We start from the raw sequence: 20120 nt of genomic DNA, 5'->3' as shown, positions 1-20120 counted from the left end.
GCCTATACCTCGATTTCCTACAACTTATAAGTATCAAACTTTGGCGTACAAGGTCTTAACAACACTAAACACACGTTAAAACTCAACCAGTTGCAGTAAGAAAGAGTTACGTTCTTTCGTTTGTTCTATTGTCTGCTAGTAAAAGATTCAGTATCTATAGATATCTACTACACTGCTTGCATATCAGTCATTAAAAGTGTTAAAAACGTTCTTGCGGCATTTTCAGTGTATTTGTCGGACTGATAAATATGTTTCAGTTTCAGTTTCAGTTTATTGATGCGTTTGAAATGTTCTACAGAAGTAACTCTAGGAGGTCCCATAGTCAAAGACTGAGGAGGGACCTCCAACAATAACTACATAGAAAAAGTATACTTTTTGCGGTTAACAACAGCAGTAGCAATCCTAGGAACAGAAAGTATTAACAAACAAAGTCGAGTCATAGTAATAACAACAAAGTATAAACACGAAAAGCAGATCCAAGGAGTATTATTCGACATACAGAAGCGTAAAAAATATACAACACAATCACTTTCCCAAAAAGTGGTGACGAATTTTCCTCTTAAATAAATGAATGGAAGGAGATGATTTAATGGAGGGGGGTAGTGAATTCCATATTGATGTTGCCAAAAAGTTCGCAGTAAGTTTGCCGTAGTTAGTCCTTGGTTTCGGTAGGAGGTAGTTATTATGGTCTGTAAATCGAGTGCCAGTGAAATGGGGGGTTTGGTCTTTTGATATCAATGAAATTGGTAATTCTCCTCGACAAAATTTATACGTCACGAAACTAAGACAACATTTATTTAAATCCACTACGGACAAAATATTATATGTGCGGAGCAATGGCTGAGCACTGTATGAAAAACGGCTGTAACTGGTTATTCTCAAAGCTTGGTTTTGTGTGTGTTGCAGGGGTGCCAAGTTAGTTGCGTAAGTATTACCCCAAGAAGAAATGCAGTAAGAGATGTGGCTGTGAATAACTGCGTAGTAGAGTGAAATTAATAAACGTATAGGAAAATAGGGGCGGACTTTGATTAGTATTCTGACACCATATGCTGCTTTACGCGTTAATAAGGATATGTGATTTGTAAATTTCAAATGATTGTCGAGTTCAACTCCAAGAAATGTTGCACGGTCAACAGCCTGAAGCGAAGTCGGACCAATGTTAATGCATGGCTTCTCCTGTACACTTTTTTTCGTGGATGAAAAAATTACAAATTTCGATTTAGTAGCATTAATACTGAGCATATTATCTCGGCACCAATTAACGATTTTAACCACGTCAGCAATAAGCTAAGATATTAGCGATTCCAAAGAAGTGCTAGAAGAATAAATTGTTGTGTCGTCAGCGTATAAAATACAACTGAAATGTGTAATGTATTCTGGAAGGTCATTGATTTACACGAGGAATAAAATTGGTCCTAGTATTGAGCCTTGTGGAACCTCTATGTTAGTTAGTTTGGCACGCGAATGTGTATCAGAAATAGAGACGATATGTTTTCTATCATGTAAATAATTCCGAATTAAGGAAAGTGCTGGACCACACACGCCAACAGCGTTTGTGGTCATGCACAGGGTTATTTAGAATAGAAAACAAATATATCGTGTTATCATAGTACTTTGATGGCTGCGTCTGGTAATGTGTATCGGGGATTTATGGGTGAGACCGATGTTATTTAGTGAACATTTTAGTTATTCTGAGGAATAATACATTGTCTAGAGTGTTTACGTGATGAGGTACGAAAAGGTTTGCGCAGCCACGAGGCAAAATGTTGCGCGTGTTAGAAATGACGTGCGCGCCCTTGGATGCGGCACTTGTGCGACAGGAATTTCCAGTTGTTGAGCAGGCAGACATTTGTTGCCTCTTGTTAAGTGGTCGGTAATAAAGATCTTTGTCTCTGCAGATGGAGGGAATCAGGGAGTGGTAGCGTTTAGTCGTGCTTTCTGGGCTTACGAATTCAGCCTGTTTATTGCGAGTGGAGAAGCGTGCTATTATATGTTTACCATTCTTCGCAGCGAGGCGGTGTGCCGTTTCTAAGTCACATGGTGCCACAGGGCAGCCAATCTTGCCGATTTTTTGTAGAACCACGACACTTCCCCGCGACAATTCTTCCCCTGTGTGGACGGCACATCCCTCATGTCGACATTGTTTCTACGAGAATACGGCTCGAGCTCCGCTACCCTTTAAGCCATTGTTTCGTTTTATTTCGTGAGCATTTTGTTCTCTGCACTCACAGCGTAACATTTTTCCTTAGATTATTCATACAAGTGGTTCATCATGCGCAAACTTGCGCGCATTTTTGTGATTTCTTACGGAAAGGTGTCAAAGTCGCGAGCAAGTTCTGCATTACTAGGCATCGCTAAATACCGCGGGAGTAGCCTTCGCAGCAGCAAGTGTAACCAAACAGAAGCGGCAAATGTCATATAGAAGCGAAAACTAACCTGCGAAACAAAAAAGTGGGGCCTAGCGGCGTTTCCTTGTTCCCACGGCTACTGCTGCCGGTGAGAATGTCAAGTAGTTTAATGAATGTCTCGTGCGTGAGTAGGCTTTTGTGTTCATTCGCTTTAGCGTATGCTGAAAGGAGTCTCAACTTTTTTTAATCAATTTTGAGCAAGATTGGTAGTTTCTATATGTTTTTATTGTTTATCGGCTATCCAAATACGGCGTGGCTTCTATGAAACAAAGTTTGCTTTCGTCGTTAGCCTTGAAGTAGTAAAGGCAAGGCGCAGAAGACCAGGACTCAGGAATAACACAAATGACAGGACCGGCGCCACTCACAGCTAAGTTTATTTTCGCAACAAGCCTGCCTTATGTATGCTATTCACGCCAAGTCACGCACAAAACTTTAGAAGTAAAAAACCAGCAATCTATCTTCCACTCAGGAATGTTATCTGGCACATATCAGATGAGAAAGCAAGAACCACACGTGGATCAGCATAGTAGGCAATTAATGTAGTATAGTCTTATTTCAAGCCAATGGGGACACAAAAACGGACATAAGAAGTACCGTCTACACTTCACTACCAACCAATCTATCCACAACAAAACACGCTTCAAACGCCTAAGGCCCAGTCAGTGATAAAACCCGCAAGACTATGGGAATAATGACCAACGAATAACACGGAAAAAAACATGAAGAATGCGTCTAAGTACAGTGTCAGCGTCAAAAGTAAAATCTCTAGTAGTCACGTAAAAAATTGATAAGACATGTGACCGCGCGAAAATAACGACACGTGACAAACAATGAAAGGGACAGAAGTGATGAACAATAAAGGTCTAAAGAACAGCGTCTGCGCCAAAAAAAAAGAAAGTGCAACAAAAGCTTAAGAGCCGCTAGAAAATCGTCAACAAAATAAAACTAGGTAAATAAAAGGAAGACAAACGGTAAAACCAAATGAAATCACTCTAAGATGAGGCCTAAATGAAACCTTCTAAAAAAGTCGTCTCCTTGTCACCAAGCATAATGGACGGCCTGCTGACGCATGCGTTCCCCTCTTTTTTGATGAAATATGCTTCCACAATTTCCCGCTCAAACCTGTCTTTTCCAAACTTCAAAAATTTAGTTTTGTCAAACTGATGGCAGCAATTAGAGCAGTCTCTGCAATGCTCTGCAAGGAAACTCCCTTCCTTGTTGCACAGATTACGACAAGTGGCGCCGGTCCTGTCATTTGTGTTCTTCTTCCTGAGTCCTGGTCTTCTGCGCCTTGCCTTTACTACGTCAAGCATGAACCAACTAGCACAAGCAAGAGTTTTACTCGTTAGCCTAGGCGCGAGCAAAAATATGAGTGCTATTCTTTTGTTCGGTTAGCCTTAGATTCGTCTGCTAAGTTCAGTTACTATTTTCTTTTACTTTGGAAGTTAAGGGGTGAGATATGCTAATAGTTTCGAAAATGTTAGCATTAATTCAATCTTTAGGTGTTAACTATCACGCAGTTCTATCATATTGCAGTAGGTGTATTCTCAGCAGTACCATTCATGCGTAACGAGACCACGGCCCGAAATTAGAGCATTGTAACCTTTCAGTTTCACGAATGCTTTAGGTCTGCTCGATAATACTGATATACAATAACACGTCAGTATGGCATATTATGTAATACATTGGCTTCACGGAGTTTTCAGTTTATTTCCCGTTTCACCTGTGTGGTCCGTGATGCGACAGCATTCTACACTCACCGGTCGTGTCTTGCTGACTGCAGTACTGTCACGTGCGGCCGGCAACGTGCTGGTGGCGCTGGGTGCCAACCGGCTGTCGCGACTGCTCCACCGCGACATGCTGGACCGAGTGCTGCGCAGCCCCGTCGCGTTCTTCGACTCGACCCCGCGTGGACGCATACTGAACCGGTTCGCGGCCGACGCGAGCACTCTGGACACGCGGCTCGCGTCGTACTCACGCCAGACGGTGCAGAACGTCCTGCTGGCCGTCGCCCGCGTGGCCGCCATTGGCACCGAGCGCCTGGCCGTGCTGGGCATCGGCGCAGCCGTCGCGGCCATCTTTGCATTCGGCATGGTCTGTATGCTGGTTGTCTTGTGCCTTGCTGATGGAGGGCTCCACCGTACTATCGTGAGCAATATGAAGGGGAACACTGGAGCGCGTCTCAGATAGCTTGGCAATTAGAGTCACTTCACCTTTGATAGCATTCACTCGAAGGCTTCTAGGGGCGATGCGGCCGCCGTTGGAAATGAAGTGGAAAGGGGGACGCTTTTATAATAACCATTGACACTCCCACCACGCGTCTTTCTATAGACCGTTTCATCGGGCGAGGAGGATAGGGCGCGCGGAGAGCATTTCCTCCTCTCTGGCTTGGGTGATCCGGCGCGGCGCTGCTTGAAAGTATTGCTGTCGCGTGCTGCGGAACGATTTGGAGATGTTTTAGATCTTACTTTGTGAAATTTACGCCATGTTCGTTTATATAAGGTCGTCAGGGAAGCCTTTCGGCGCATCGGCGACTACTGTAGGCAGAAATATGTCTTGCGAGCGCAAAAATGTGACGCGCATAATCAGCCGCAGTGTACGCGCATTATCAGTCGCGGTGCGTTTATGTGCTGTTTTCTATTTTGCTTATATTGATTTAATTTAACAAAGAAAACCGGCGTCTCTGTATTACCTGCATTAAATGGTAAATCAGCTCATTGTCTGATCGATTGGCGTAGGCAGTAAAACATAAAGCAAAAAAGCGCATGCTCGTGCACGGCCAACTTACGGCAACCACGAAACATCTGAGCGGCAGGCGCTATCAAATATTTGTGATACACCGGCATCGTTCTGACGCACTTAAAGCCTAGTATGCTTGAAATTACCATATGTCTACGCTAGCCTTGCTGCATGAGGCCCATGGCGCTGCTCAACACAGCGATCACTGCGGTTTGTGAACCAGCACGATATATATGAGCTGTGTGCTTCAGCATTGCCTTTTTGGCTTGTATACAGCCTTAATATATGAGAGGGTTCGCATAAAAAGAAGGCAATGGCTAGCTTTGAGCGCAATATTTCCGTAATACGTGTGAGTGCGTCGTAAAGAACTGAACGAACACAACCAAAAAAAAAATCGGTTATCATCCTCTTTCTCTAAAAAGCAAGAGAAAACGGGCTAACGACGCACAACGTTTATAAACATATAACCGCTGATGCCGTATGCTTGGACAACGCGCTATACAGAACAAATATATCTGTAATCCAGCACATACTACTGCTTAGGACGCTCGCGCAGTTTGTAAACGGTCGCTTTGCTGGACAAGCTTAATTCAGACTGTAAGGTATGCTCCTATTACTCGCCAAATCTATTTTATTCATGGGTGGAAACCTCATCCATCCAACCAAGTAGTCACGCAATGTAACCTGCAGCGAACAGTTTGAACGCTCGTCAAAGTATAACATCACAGCTACTATCGTAGCAGAACGGTACCCACGCTGTTACGATCGTCGAGTATGTTTCATGGCTCCTAAACCTCAGCTTATAAATAGAGGATAATACTGCACTAAGGTCACATTAGTGAATGGAACATTCAGAAATGCACAATTGATCTCCGAGGCTGATCGTAGGCTGAAATATGCGCGCACACATCGCGCTGCGTGTTCCGTCCACCTCAACGCTCAGCAGAAATGCCGGCCATGACGCCTTAAACCACTTCAGTACGTCTCACAGAACCGTTTTCCACGTAGAAGACGCCACGTCATACTAAACAGACCGCACAACCGCGAAAACAAACGCCAGAACCTGCCGCCGAGCGTATACCTGCCAAGCAAAAGTCCGCTTTCACCCAAGCCAGTATGGCGCTGCTCATAGGCGGCGCCACTGCGTTCACAATATGGCGGCGCCTACGAAAAAACGGTCTATACAAAGTGGAAAACTTCGCATCGCCTGCGCACATTGACAGCGCTGTTTGATATTGTGGTTACTGGTAGCTTTGTGCACTGAAGCGTAGCCAACGGTAGCACTGTTTTGAAGCGAAAGATTCTATAACTACTTCCCCGGAAAATCTGTCCGTCAGTCTGTAACGCCTGACACAATGCGCTCCATAAGGTACACATGGGGTCCTACGGGCTATACATGAGAATGCCTGATGACTACGCATGGCTACAGAGAATTGTGATTATGACTGCATACAGTAAGCACTAAAGAGGGATTAAGAGTAATTAAGCTTAACAAAAGACTAATAAGATTCACTACAATGAAACTAAGGCGAAATAAGACTCCTTAGGGCTCATGAGGGTGACAAATGCTAACGTAAGTGGAATAATTGTTATAATATATTAATCACCTGATAATGACTAAATTTATTAATTGGTTATCTACCGTAATGTAGAGTAAGTAAGGCTTAATTAAGCCAGATTTTTTTTGATTGACATTATATTGATTAATGTTAATCATGAATAAATGAATGTACTGGATATGGCTTAAGCCTAATTAAGATTAGTTAAGATTACATTACGTAACACAATAATAATTATTCCGAATAATAAGGTTCACCAATTCAGTAATTGCAAAACCTCATTGCCACACTTGCAGCACATTGCGTCATCCTTTGCATTGTAAAGCAGAAAAAAATTGCCACTCATGGTGAGTCGAAAACAACTTTATTGGCGCTTGCCAAATGTGACAAAATATTATAAAGCACATAAAACAGGGCAGCAGTATCGCCCCGACGAATGGTCCTCTTTTTTTTTTCTTTGTGCATCGGGGAGCGTAGTAAGTCGACATGCTACTGCCACCTTGAATGAGGTCTCTATTCTCTGAGGCAGAGACACGTCGAGAGGCTCGGTGAAGGCGGCGTGACGCTGCGCGCACTTCCACTCTCCTGCTACTGCTTCCCATACCTGGTCGGAGCTCGCTAAGTCCTCGGAAAATCATCCAAAACGTTCAGTTTCATACGGCCCCACATATGCTCTATAATCCCGAAGGTGCAGCGCAAGACGATCAAGACAGAAAGCGGAAAAGACGCACGACTGAGCTGACCAGTGTCTTTCCTGCTTTCTGTCTTTGTCGTCATGCCCTGCGCTTTCAAGATGTTCAGCCAGTATCAACTTGACCAAATGTCGGTGTTCTATAATGTTTACATCCACACCCTTCGCGCACCATTCAAGTCGCATTATCCCTCGCTTTTCCAAAAAGGCGAGCCACGACCTTTGCAGTCTGAACGGGCGACAAGTCCTGTTGGGAAAAATATCACGCACCTGGATGCGGTCCGTTGAACATGTAGGGAACCATCTGGTGCTCGAACAATGCGCAATGGGTAGCACAGGTAAACCTCTCATCAATTCTTAAGAGCGGACCTAGGCCATCTGGGAAACCGCCCCCTCCCCCGCCCCACACACACACGCTCACAGACGTGCGTCCACTGGCGGCGACGTCATGGATACTGTGCGGACTAAAGCGTGTGCTAGAGTGAGCAGAAAAAGGATGGCAAGTCAGCTTGTCCAAGCGAAAATGAAATGCCCAGTGAACAGTTGCGTGCATAACATTCGCAAAAGAAACAAAGATGGACCAAAAAGATTCCGCAACCATGTAAGAGCTTGCGGAGCTCATAATGAAAATTCGCAAACATCTATATGGGATGAAGACGGTAACATCTTCGAAGGAGATGACGAGCTGCGGCACACGACATACGTTATTAGGGGCAATTTCGGCATGAAAGAGAGCGCAGGTCAGATTCAGATCCAGCAACAACAGAGAAGCCCGAGATATCAAATTTCACATAAAAAAGTCGCAGTTTCACCCGACAGGCGAAGCATCGATTGTGATAGCAAATTAGTAGATCGCTATACAAAGTAACGATAGAAGTTTTCTCGGCCATATACACTTAGAAACATTCGCTTACTAATTGAATTATTATGCCGGGTGTCAGCGTGCCCAAGGCATCATGAGCACATCACACTCGACTAGCGCGGACACTCGCTGTCAAAACGCTGGCGTGAGCAAGCGCGGCAGCAGAAGCGAGCGAAGTGATCTTCGTGCGGTCTATCGCTTCAACGCAGGAGCGGCGGGAACACAGCCCGCACAATTGGATGAGCCGTCTGCAGATCCCTTTCAAGATACGGCGCGCGCGGCCGTGCAAAGTACGCACTTGTTTGCTGATCGAAGCCGCATCCCCTCCCTCCCGCGCTGCCTACCCGCTTTCCTCCATATACGGCGGGCGAGATTGAGCCGTGATTCAGCCTCTTGCACCGGTCGCGTTATAGCGAGCTGCTGCCGGAGCACAACGCCGCTGCCCGTCAACCAGCTCCCTTTCGCGCTACGGAAGACGGTGCATTTGCTTTCCGCTTTCTTCCTTCGCACGTGCCCCATTGAGCCACGATCTTCTGCTTGTTTCACCTGCTTTCATTCGCCCTTTACAGCATACGACGCGCGGCGATGGTGTTATCGCCCTTGGACTTTATACTGTACATCAATGCAACGGCGATGGCAAATATGCACTTGGAGTGTCCATATAATTGTCATGGAAATAAAAGTATAGCGCAAAATTTTTTTTACTGCGAAAAAGGCAGACGAAAATGCCCCTAAGCACCCGTCCGCAGGGCCCTGTGAAATCTCAATACAGCTAATCAAGAAACACGTTCCAAAAAGCAATTTGAGGTCGGATGGCGCAAGAGCAGCATGAACCTGCTCTTCAAAGGTGATATGGATAAAACGAGCTCGCGCAGGCCAGCTACAGCAACGTCGGCGATATACAGAGAGATCATGTTTGAGTTTTTACGGAATCTTTAAGAGCAGCCTGGTTGCTGATAATTATAGTGCTTGAGCTGGATTATTCAAAGAGGCAGGCATTACTTGCACGAGAATTAGCAGCACCTACTCAACTAATTAAATAAAATTCGCGGATTGTTTCCTGAAATAATTACTTTGCAGAACACAGTGCAATTTACGAATTCTAGCCGGTGAGTTTGCAAAGCGTATCCATTCGGAAGGAATTTCTATATGGACACTAGTTTGAGATATGCGCCATCAGACTCGCCGCATAGTTGCACTGTAGTTCCACTTACTTTTACAGCGAAGCTGTCAGCCTCTTCACGGTGGGCGTTTTTCGTGTCCGCGTCCGTTAACAAAAATGTGGGCGGATCCCGGTGGCAGTGCAGGGCCAGGAGCAGTGGCTCCAACCGCCGCAAGGCCGAGGCTTCAAGCACCCAGCAAGGTAAAGCGAAAACGGCGTGCATTCTTTGGAATCATGCATACAGCATACAGAACGCCATTCGTTTCAATAAAGAACAAGCTAATAACAAGCATCTGAACAGCGCCATTGATAATAATAATATTTGGGGTTTTACGTGCCAAAACCACTTTCTGATTATGAGGCACGCCGTAGTGGAGGACTCCGGAAATTTTGACCACCTGGGGTTCTTTAACGTGCACCTAAATCTAAGCACACGGGTGTTTTCGCATTTCGCCCCTCATCGAAATGCGGCCGCCGTGGCCGGGATTCGATCCCGCGACCTCATGCTCAGCAGCCCAACACCATAGCCACTGAGCAACCACGGCGGGTAGCGCAATTGATGATAAGGCACTCCTAAGAAGAATGCTAAACACGTAGCGCTCCCCGCATACATTTTCCGATCAAAATTACCGCTGCGCAAGCTGCCGCGGTGACGGCAGCTTGCGACGTAGGGAGTGACGTCTCTAGCCTTTCGTATATAAAATACACAGCCTAGCAGCTGATTTCATTGTAGTCGTAGCACCGCTATGGGTACGCAATCCATAGTTAGAACTCCAGAAAAGGAGAGTGAATACGAGGAGGGGCAAAGGGAACAAAAAAACGGCAATACGACCAGCGGCGGCATGCTGCCAAAATTACCATTACTCCCATTACTACCATTATACTAGAGAGAGAGACAGAGGAAAAGGGAAAGGCAGGGAGGTTAACCAGAAGGGAAGATCCGCTTTGCTACCCTACGCTGGGGAAAGAGGGGAGGGGGAGGTAACGTGATAACAAAGTAGAGATAAAGAAAGAAAGGAGCATGATTTGCATTGTTACTATTGCTCTAAAGTAATAAAGTATTTGATAACCCCTCAGCCGTTGCAGTGGTGGTTTTCAACAGCCTCGCTGTAAATTCACCTTCGCAGGGCAGAGATTGCGAGTGAATTTTCTAAACAAACGCTCTTTACACATTTAAGTACAAAGTCAATCGGAAAACGCCAGAGTAGCGCAAGTCGTTTGTGTGAAAACAAAGCGCTCTATGAGCGGAGGTTGTCTGCGACGGCTGCTGTGAATCGCACCCACGTGTTAAGGCTGTTTCACATGCTGCGACTGCAACGACGAAAATCGGGGCTGTCGCACGCATCGCAATGCGATTTTTATAGAGCTCATTTCACATGATTGCGATTTCAACAATGCGACTGGTGCGACGCCCAGGGTTGCTTACTGTCAGGTTTCGTGGCACACGCTGCATAATTCTTTCATTGTAGTAAATAAAACGTTTACACTACAATATTATTGACTTCTCTTGATTAGAAGCAAATAATATGTACGTTTACTAATTTTAAAACGTTCGTTAAGATCTGTCTTGGGGTGCGCGATGGCGGTTTCTGTAGTTCAGTGCGACATCGCGCACGTAAACCGATGTTTGCAGGTGGTTCAGCGCTGTGTGTTGTCTTATCTACCTTCTATGACCGTTTCGTTCTGCCTGCACTACAACAATCTACAAGGTGACCTATCGACAAGTTCATATAGCTACCCTCACCGCATATGCAGTATTCGGAATTCGGCTGCCACGAAGTTGTGTCAGCCCAACAAGATCCTCGCGCTACCCGTGCTCAGCGTCAGCTTCTGGAGAAATGATGCGTGTATATTGCCCGTCAGTGCGCATATGTGGTGCCTGCTCCTAGCCATATTGTTACGCCAAACGCAACAAGAAGCACCGACCCGAACGCCCACGTGTGCCCCTGAACGAAGCCTCAAACGATCTGTGTGATTACGACGTGGAATGAAAATTGTGTTGTGAAATTCAACCTTAGCGCTAGCCTGGTTCGTCCATCGCCGTGCTTGCGCTGCGAATATATACATGGGAGACCTCTCTAAATATTTCTAAAGGCGCAAAAGCCGACGCATCAAATGTTTCGAGCAGTTACCGTCGCTTTTGTAGAAACCTGTACGTTGTCACATAGCATTCTAAAAGACATGCTTCTCGTCCACTTTGTTGTCCCTTGTCTCGCGCTGGTAGTATACTTGGAGCTTTTAGCAAGAAGACTATATCAATACGCGCTATTCATAATTCAGGATCGTGGGCCCACAGCAGGCGCACTTGCCGTAGAATTTTTCAGCTTTCTGCTGAGCCTCGCACACCTCTCACGGTTAGCCTGTTTTGTGGAAATAAATATTGTTCTTATATTATTAATGTTATTAGATAGTACAGTTTCTTCACTGTAATTTATAGCAATCATCCAGATTTCTTAAGCTGGTCATGCATTTAACCTGTATTAGATCAACATTGTTACGACATGCTTATGGGAGTCATTTCAAACTAGATTGCTCAGCCAGAGAAAGTACAAATGCAAGCCTCAATGTTTATTGCAATTTGGTATTCCTAAACAGATTATATATGCAGAATTTTATCCCTGCTTCCATTTCCTGCAATTCAATGTCCAGAGCTGGAAAAACTGATTCCTTTTCTTGCTGTAGAAAGGCTGGTTCAATGTCGATAGCAAGCTATAATTATTCCTTTCGAAAGTGTTAAGCTATGACTATATGTCTAACCTTATCAACGCGTTTTTCTTCCACGAACACAATTAAGTTTTCTCTCTCCCTCTCATTGACAGCCATGGAATGAAACCGTTCAATTTCATAAGTATCAGGATGCAAACATTCCGGAGTTTGTCCTGAGCATTTGTCTGCATCCTATAGTGTGCATGTTTGTATCAAGTTCTCGTGTTACAATCGCAGTGATCTACACATATTGTTATATTGCAACAAATAAATTTATTTCACTTTGTTTTCAAATCTACAATGTGGCCATGCAGTAAAGACTGCATAATTAAGCAAAAAAAAACTGCAGATTCAGTGTACGTGTTGGAATTTATGCGAAGTGAAGTTTTTGACAAGTAGACAATTAAATGCTGTTAAAGTAACTGCGATATATACAAATTGGAGGTTGGAATGCGCAACATTTCGACGAGACGCACAGAAGAGACACACACCACAGAGCGCTACTTCCAACTATCGTTTTATTCCCTTGTCAGTGGAATAAATACAGGAAGATACTCAGGGGGGAGGGCGGTAGCGACAAAAAACTAACAAAAAACAAAAATAGTCTTGACAAATATTGCCATCTACCAATGCCAAGCCGGCTTTGTCATGTGATCGTTTTTGCTGCACTGGACATCACAAAAAAAACCCGGATACGAAATTTCCGATTAGCACTTGAGGAAATCTAATTCCTTTGTACTAAGGGATACTGATGGCGTGCTCACGCACAAACTACCCACACGCGCAATCTCAGCGGCTTCGATTATCTCCCGCGTTATTTGGCTGCCATCTTTGCTCCCAATCTTACTTTTCTTGAATAATGGTCGACATCCGCAATCTCTACAATGTATCCCAAGGTGTCCGGCGACTGTTCTTGAAACGTTATTATCATGTTCCTTTAATCTTTCGCTTAAACATCGTCCAGTCAGTCCGATGTACTTTCTGCCACACTGAAGTGGAATGGAATATACCGCTCCCTCAGTGCAGTCGACGAACTTCTTTCTGTGTTGTGTTTCACAACCTCGTTTCTACCCGCCGTGGTTGCTCAGTGGCTATGGTGTTAGGCTGCTGAGCACGAGCTCCCGGGATCGAATCCTGGCCGCGGCGGCCGCATTTCGATGGGGGCGAAATGCGAAAACACCCGTGTACTTAGATTTAGGTGCACGTTAAAGAACCCCAGGTGGTCCAAATTTCCGGAGCCCTCCACTACGGCGTGCCTCATAATCAGAAAGTGGTTTTGGCACGTAAAACCAAAAAAAAACCTCGTTTCTGTGTGGCACATGGGTTAACCTTTGAACACATGCTCAGACCTCCAATATGCTATACCAACACGCCCAGTCGTCAACCTTGGCAAGATATATACAATTTGTCTTATTTTCAACAATCCAACATGTCATCTTTTGCAAGGTTTGCTTATGCACCTTAATGTCATGTAATCTTCATGCATTACACTGTTCACTAACCATACCGAAACGCAAATGGCAGTTAATGTAGGTGCACGTTGCGAGACAACAACACAGTGACGTTTGTTGAGCAAGGAATCGTGCGAGTGTATGCAGATGAATGGATGACGTGCTTATGTACTTATTTATTTATATAACTCGCAGGCTGCATGGTTGGAGTATTATGCAAGGGGGAATAAAAAAGTTGTTACAAAAGGAAGTAGGGCACAACATTAAGAAAAAAAACAGCAAAGAAAGCAGAACCAATACATTGCACCAACTAGCCCAACGTATTTTACTGGCACAACATTATACAATACTTCAAAAACAATAACAGAAAACGTTACTGCCCACGCACCCTGTAAAGACGGTAAACCAGCGAAGCTGAAATGTGCAGCCCCGGTGTTTATCACTGGGTTAATTCCAATGATTCATTCAAGTCTTTCTATATTATTTGTTATGTCTGTGTTTCTTAATGAGGTTAGGCACATGTTTGGCTTGGGTTTATCACATTGTTTATTTGGAATGCCACACATTGCACTTTGCAAGATCACCATCATGGAAAGCCCAATGAGTGGTTCATTGTGTTATTCAAGCGGGTCCATCAAAGTCTTTCTGAATTATGTTATGCACTTGTGTTTTGTAATGCGTTAATCATAATGTTTATGACTCAGTCATGCATTGTAGTTACGAAGCGACACACCGGGGCTGCACATTTCATTTAATTGAATACAGGGACACATTTTTGAACCTATTGGGAAGTCGGAGAGAGACTGCGACACGCGCGCTCTGCTGCTAGAGAGAAACGACGTCACTATCGGTCTAGCCAATGGCCCACCACACCTTTGCTGTGAGATAATAATGACATTATGATCTTGTCTTAACCCCATCCCCCTATGTGTCCCTTCCCTGCAATAATACGCAGATAAATGTATGTTTGAAATTCATAAACATTTCTATGTCTACCCAACAAGAAATGTCTCCGTCCATCACGCAAGATGAATGCAATGGCTCACACCCCCTTTAACAATGGCTCATCCCCCTACACTAGGGTTTTTGGGACCGGACCATGGGTGCTTCACCTAGGCATATACAGTTTCACTGTAAAAAAAATGAACACGTTTCTGCTAGAGACCAAGACAATCATGAGGTATATTAACAAATGATAGTTTATTGAACATGCCGAGTATATGCTCTTCGACAAGCAATAAATCGAATTTACACAAAAAGCAGAAGCAAGATCTGATGTGTGTCCATACAGATCCGAACAGAAAACGCATCCATCTCTAAGAGTGTAACAGTGGCCATTCTGACACAAGATTCTCCCAGTGTATTTGCATCTACAGCATCCATAATTTCTCTAGGCAACCGATCTCCACAGAATGCTAGCTTCTTCCTCTACAATGCATTCTCCACATCTGAGCGTGCATTGTAGAGGAATAAGCTAGCATTCTGTGCAAATCGGCTGCCTAGAGAAATTACGGAAGCTGTATATCTAAAAATGCTGGGTTGATCTTGTCAGCACGGCCTCCGTTAGAAATGGATGCATTTCCTGTCAGGAAACGCACATGAATTTTTGCTTCTTCTTTTTCTGTATGTTCAGTCTATTACTTGTCAGCGAGCATTTGCACGGTATGTACATTAAACTTTTGGTTGTTAGACGATCTCGGTTTTCTTGTTTGTCCTATGTGCTCTCTGGTGCCATTTGCAGCCAGGCTATTCGTTCTTCTTTTTTAGACTGCAACAAGTCACTTTAATGGCCCTCATGATACTTTATAAAATATTTTATTTGGCCAATGTAGCAAGAAGGTACAGTGTGAAGCAGTAAGAACAGGGTATGCTAACTTCCAATTAATAGGTTTATTGTGAAAATGCAGTGATCTATAAAGGTTACCACAAAGTAGTACAGCAATATAACCTGATAAAGACTAGTGCTTGATGAAACCAAACATAAAAGCAGGAAAGGGAGAAAATACATATAGATATACAAGTCCAGGGAAAAAACATTGTGATCACCAAGTGTGCATGTGGCTACCTTCCAGGAAACTCATTTTTTCCCAATGGCATGGAACTGGAAGAATGTGCTTGCATAAGCAAGCTGTCGGTCTGTGTGTTGGAATAACAACAGTGTTTCTTGAAAGGTGCTGGCATGCAGGATTGGCAATTGTAATGATTTTTTCCTGTGCTTGGAATTTTTCTCTCTTTTCTTTCTGTAGCATTTTTATTTATGTTTGGCTACATAAAACACCAATGTTTATCTATCCTTCAAAGATGTCTTTCTTTTTTTGGGGAAAACTCGGGGAAGGCAGGAGATGGAAATTCAAGATGATGAGCAGCATGAGAACAAGGCGAAAGTAGGAGCCAACGTTTCCACAAGTGGACCTTGAAGAAGACAAGTCCACTTGTCGAAACGTTGGCTCCTGCTTTCACCTTGTTCTCGTTTGGCTCATCGTCCTTTTTTTTCTGGTAATTTATATAACTCGCCACATTTTTACAAATGAACCTCAATTGAAAGTTAGTCCTCATCCATATCTAGTGTCATCCTGTTGATACTGCTTCATGCGATGCACTCTTGCACCATGCGCGATGCACTCTGCAACGTGTGTGTGTGTGTGTGTGTGTGTGTGTGTGTGTGTGTGTGTGTGTGTGTGTGTGTGTGTGTGTGTGTGTGTGTGTGTGTGTGTGTGTGTGTGTGTGTGTGTGTGTGTGTGTGTGTGTGTGTGTGTGTGTGTGTGTGTGTGTGTGTGTGTGCGTGCGTGCGTGCGTGCGTGCGTGCGTGCGTGCGTGCGTGCGCACGCGTAGATTTGGATGTGAGATCGGACCCTTGGGCAGAGGTATCATTTCGGCAGCAGTTCGGCTTTCGGTATCATTTCGGCCACAGTTCGGCAGCAGTGCACTACGGAGCCACATCTAAATTTTGCCTCTGCTTTTGCAGCCCGAAGCCGGACTCGACCAACGTGCCATCGCCCCTTCTGACGTCTACAGTGCCGCGTGTGTCTGTACCACAACAGTGATCGGAGTCACGTGGCCGGAGCTACTATTCTGCGACTGCGCAAGGGTCGGACGAGCGCCAGACCACAGCATAAAACCGTCAACGGAGCGAGCACCTGTTACAGTTCGGCAGCAGTGCACTACGGAGCCACATCTAAATTTTGCCTCTGCTTTTGCAGCCCGAAACCGGACTCGACCAACGTGCCATCGCCCCTTCTGACGTCTACAGTGCCGCGTGTGTCTGTACCACAACAGTGATCGGAGTCACGTGGCCGGAGCTAATCTTCTGCGACTGCGCAAGGGTCGGACGAGCGCCAGACCACAGAATAAAACCGTCAACGGAGCGAGCACCTGTTACAGTTCGGCAGCAGTGCACTACGGAGCCACATCTAAATTTTGCCTCTGCTTTTGCAGCCCGAAACCGGACTCGACCAACGTGCCATCGCCCCTTCTGACGTCTACAGTGCCGCGTGTGTCTGCACCACAACAGTGATCGGAGTCACGTGGCCGGAGCTACTCTTCTGCGACTGCGCAAGGGTCGGACGAGCGCCAGACCACAGCATAAAACCGTCAACGGAGCGAGCACCTGTTACAGTTCGGCAGCAGTGCACTACGGAGCCACATCTAAATTTTGCCTCTGCTTTTGCAGGTGAGCGGAATATCCTTATTTAGTCAATAAGTCATAGAATCTGTGCACTGCTGCCGAACCTATCAGCTTTCTTGTACTTGTTTTATTCTTGTTACTGGTGTTATTGGTGTATTGACGTACACTTTTGTTGTGTAATGTCGAAAGAGGCTAAGGCCATTGAAGATTTAAGGCGGGAGCTCAGGGCAGACTTGAGGACCATAAAAGATAAGTTTCAAGAGGTCACTGAGCTGAAAACAGAAATACAGCAGGTTCTAAAACTAAATCAGGGTCTTCGCGCTGAGAATGCCAAGCTATCATACAGAATTGAGGAACTGGAACAATATCAACGTTCAAATACCATTGAGATAAAGGGCATTCCACTTGAAGGCGAACCACTTGTCGTTGTGAAGCAAATTGGCGAGCTTATTAAGGAAGAGGTCTCGGAGGCTGATATCGACATCTGTCACCGAGTGCCTACTGCTCGACATGATGAAGCAAATATAATTGTTCGGTTTGTCCGCAGACCCAAGAGGAATGCCTTCCTTAGCAAAGCTAAAAAATGCAGAATGGATACAATCACGCTGGGCTTTCAATCGTCCTCAAAGGTGTTCGTAAACGAACACCTCACACGGTATGGCAAATGACTTCTTGGTGCCGCAGTAGAAAGAAAAAAGGAATTGAGATGGCGGTTCGTATGGACGGCTGGCGGCAAAGTGTTCGTACGCAAGGACGAAAATTCACCAGCTATTCGAATCGCCAGTATGGAAGACATTGATAAGATGACAACGTGAGCGTCTTGGCCTGCTTCTCTTCTTTCCTTTTTTAGTTAGTTTCACCGTATGAACTGCACATATTATGATGTTCAGTCTTTCAATAAATTAGTGTCTCATACCAGTAAATTGCTAAAAATATTTCACCTCAACGTGCGAAGCATGAAAAACAAGGAGGACAAACTGAATTGCTTATTTGCGTCAATCGCCCACAATTTTGACATCTTATTGTATTGTGAAACATGGCTTACTGTGAATGATAACCTCCGTACTGTGAAAATTACACATACCATGGGTTAGTAAGAACAAAGTGCAGAGGAGGTGGCGTGGCTGTCTATGTTAAACAGTGTCTTGTACATGAGATAATTTCAGAATTTTCACTTGTAACGAACAATATAGAATGTATAATGGTATGCTTAGAATATGTCACAGTTGTGGTTATGTATCGCCCACCGTTGGGAAACAAACTGACGTTCTTTGATTTCCTAGAACAGGTACTACATTTCCTTAGCCATTCGTCCTCCCCCTTTATCATAATGGGTGACGTAAATATAGATATGTTGTCGGACGACATATCATCTAGACAGTTTGCTGGTCTCATAAATTCGTACATGCGCACAAACGTAATCTCGGAACCCACTAGGCTAACGACCCAAACGGCTACCTTGCTGGATATATGCATAACCAATGTACACCCGACTGGCTGCCTTGCGGGAGTGTTATCCGCTGATATAAGTGATCATCTACCTGTATTTTGTTTCATTCCTCACGCGCACAAACGAGTGGAAGGAGGAAAAAAAGCTCAGACTCGCAGTTTCCACGCAAGCGCATTAGAAAATTTTCGTGTTCTGATCCTATCAACAGACTGGTCATCTGTATTTGAAAAACAAGATCCAAATGCAGCCTTCGAATTGTTCTTTCATAAAATGATCACGTGCTACGACCTAGCATTTCCATTGAAATTTTGCAATCAGAGGAGCAAGAAAATACGAAAACCCTGGATAAACGCTGCTTTGCTAAAAATGATAACAAGAAAAAACAAAATGTATCACTTGTTCGTAAAATGTAGGAGTGTGAAATTGTTGACTGATTACAAAAAATACAGAAATCAGGTCAACAGTGCATTAAAGCAAGCAAAAATTCAGTACTATGAACGGCTATTTGCTAAAATAATAAATGACCCTAGGAAAGTTTGGAATGAAGTTAGAGACTTAATATCTACGAAAAGACAGCATACGGAGATTAACATAAAGGCAGCCACTGGCGTGTTGACAGGCAGAGAAGCAGCAGCTGCTCTAAATGAATATTTCGTCTCCAGCACCCAGTATCCCGACAGGGCGGAGCCCATGGCCACATCTATAGTGAATAAATTCAGTCTTACTAACTCAGTGATACTTACACCTGTTACACCTGCTGAAGTTGTGCAACTGCTGTTCAAAGTAAAAAACACCGTCTCTGCTGGGTACGATGATGTGAAACCTGTACCAATGAAATACATTGCGGATATAATTGCACCTGTCCTTGTTCACATCATAAACAGAATGTTTGAAAGCGGTATATTTCCTGATTGTCTAAAAATAGCACGTGTATGCCCTATTTACAAAGGAGGTGATAAACATTTAATGACAAATTTCCGGCCGATATCTGTCTTACCTGTTCTATCAAAGGTATTCGAGAGTGCCCTGAATGTTAGACTACAAACATTTTTCAGTAAATATAGTGTAATTAATGACATGCAGTATGGGTTCCAAAAAAATAAATCTTGTGAAGTAGCTCTCCGTAATATCAAACAGAAAATAATAACAAATATTGAAAATAAAATGTACACATTAGGTTTATTTGTAGACTTTAGGAAAGCCTTCGATTCAGTATGCCATAGTTTATTAATTAGCAAATTGGAACCGTGCGGTGTACGAGGTATCGTATTGGAACTTTTACGACATTACTTAACCAATCGCTATCCATATGTCAGTATAAATAATGATGTTTCATCTTACGCGGAAATCGTAACGGGTGTTCCACAAGGATCAATACTAGGACCTCTTCTATTTATAATATATAAATGATCTGTGTGACATACCCGACTCTCCCGAATTAGTTATGTATGCAGATGACACTAACAT

General features: G+C 44.2%; 1 protein-coding gene across 7 annotated transcripts in view; it reads left to right on the top strand.

The window, feature by feature from the left end:
* The window catches only part of LOC135902261 (uncharacterized), a 761927-nt gene that overhangs the window by 652193 nt on the left and 89614 nt on the right, over window positions 1-20120 (top strand). For 5 of the 7 annotated variants that reach the window (XM_070541346.1, XM_070541345.1, XM_070541343.1 and 2 more), the window contains 2 exons: window positions 4192-4502; window positions 9482-9622. The exons of 1 other annotated variant lie outside the window; for it this stretch is intronic. In XM_070541346.1, the coding sequence (XP_070397447.1) occupies window positions 4192-4502; window positions 9482-9622 (452 nt within the window). The remainder of the gene's footprint in view (window positions 1-4191; window positions 4503-9481; window positions 9623-20120) is intronic. One more of the 7 variants, XM_070541344.1, reaches the window with a different exon arrangement.

The sequence above is a fragment of the Dermacentor albipictus genome, chromosome 6, assembly GCF_038994185.2.
Source record: "Dermacentor albipictus isolate Rhodes 1998 colony chromosome 6, USDA_Dalb.pri_finalv2, whole genome shotgun sequence".
Lineage (NCBI taxonomy): Eukaryota > Metazoa > Arthropoda > Arachnida > Ixodida > Ixodidae > Dermacentor > Dermacentor albipictus.
This window is presented reverse-complemented; position numbering and strand designations above follow the sequence as displayed.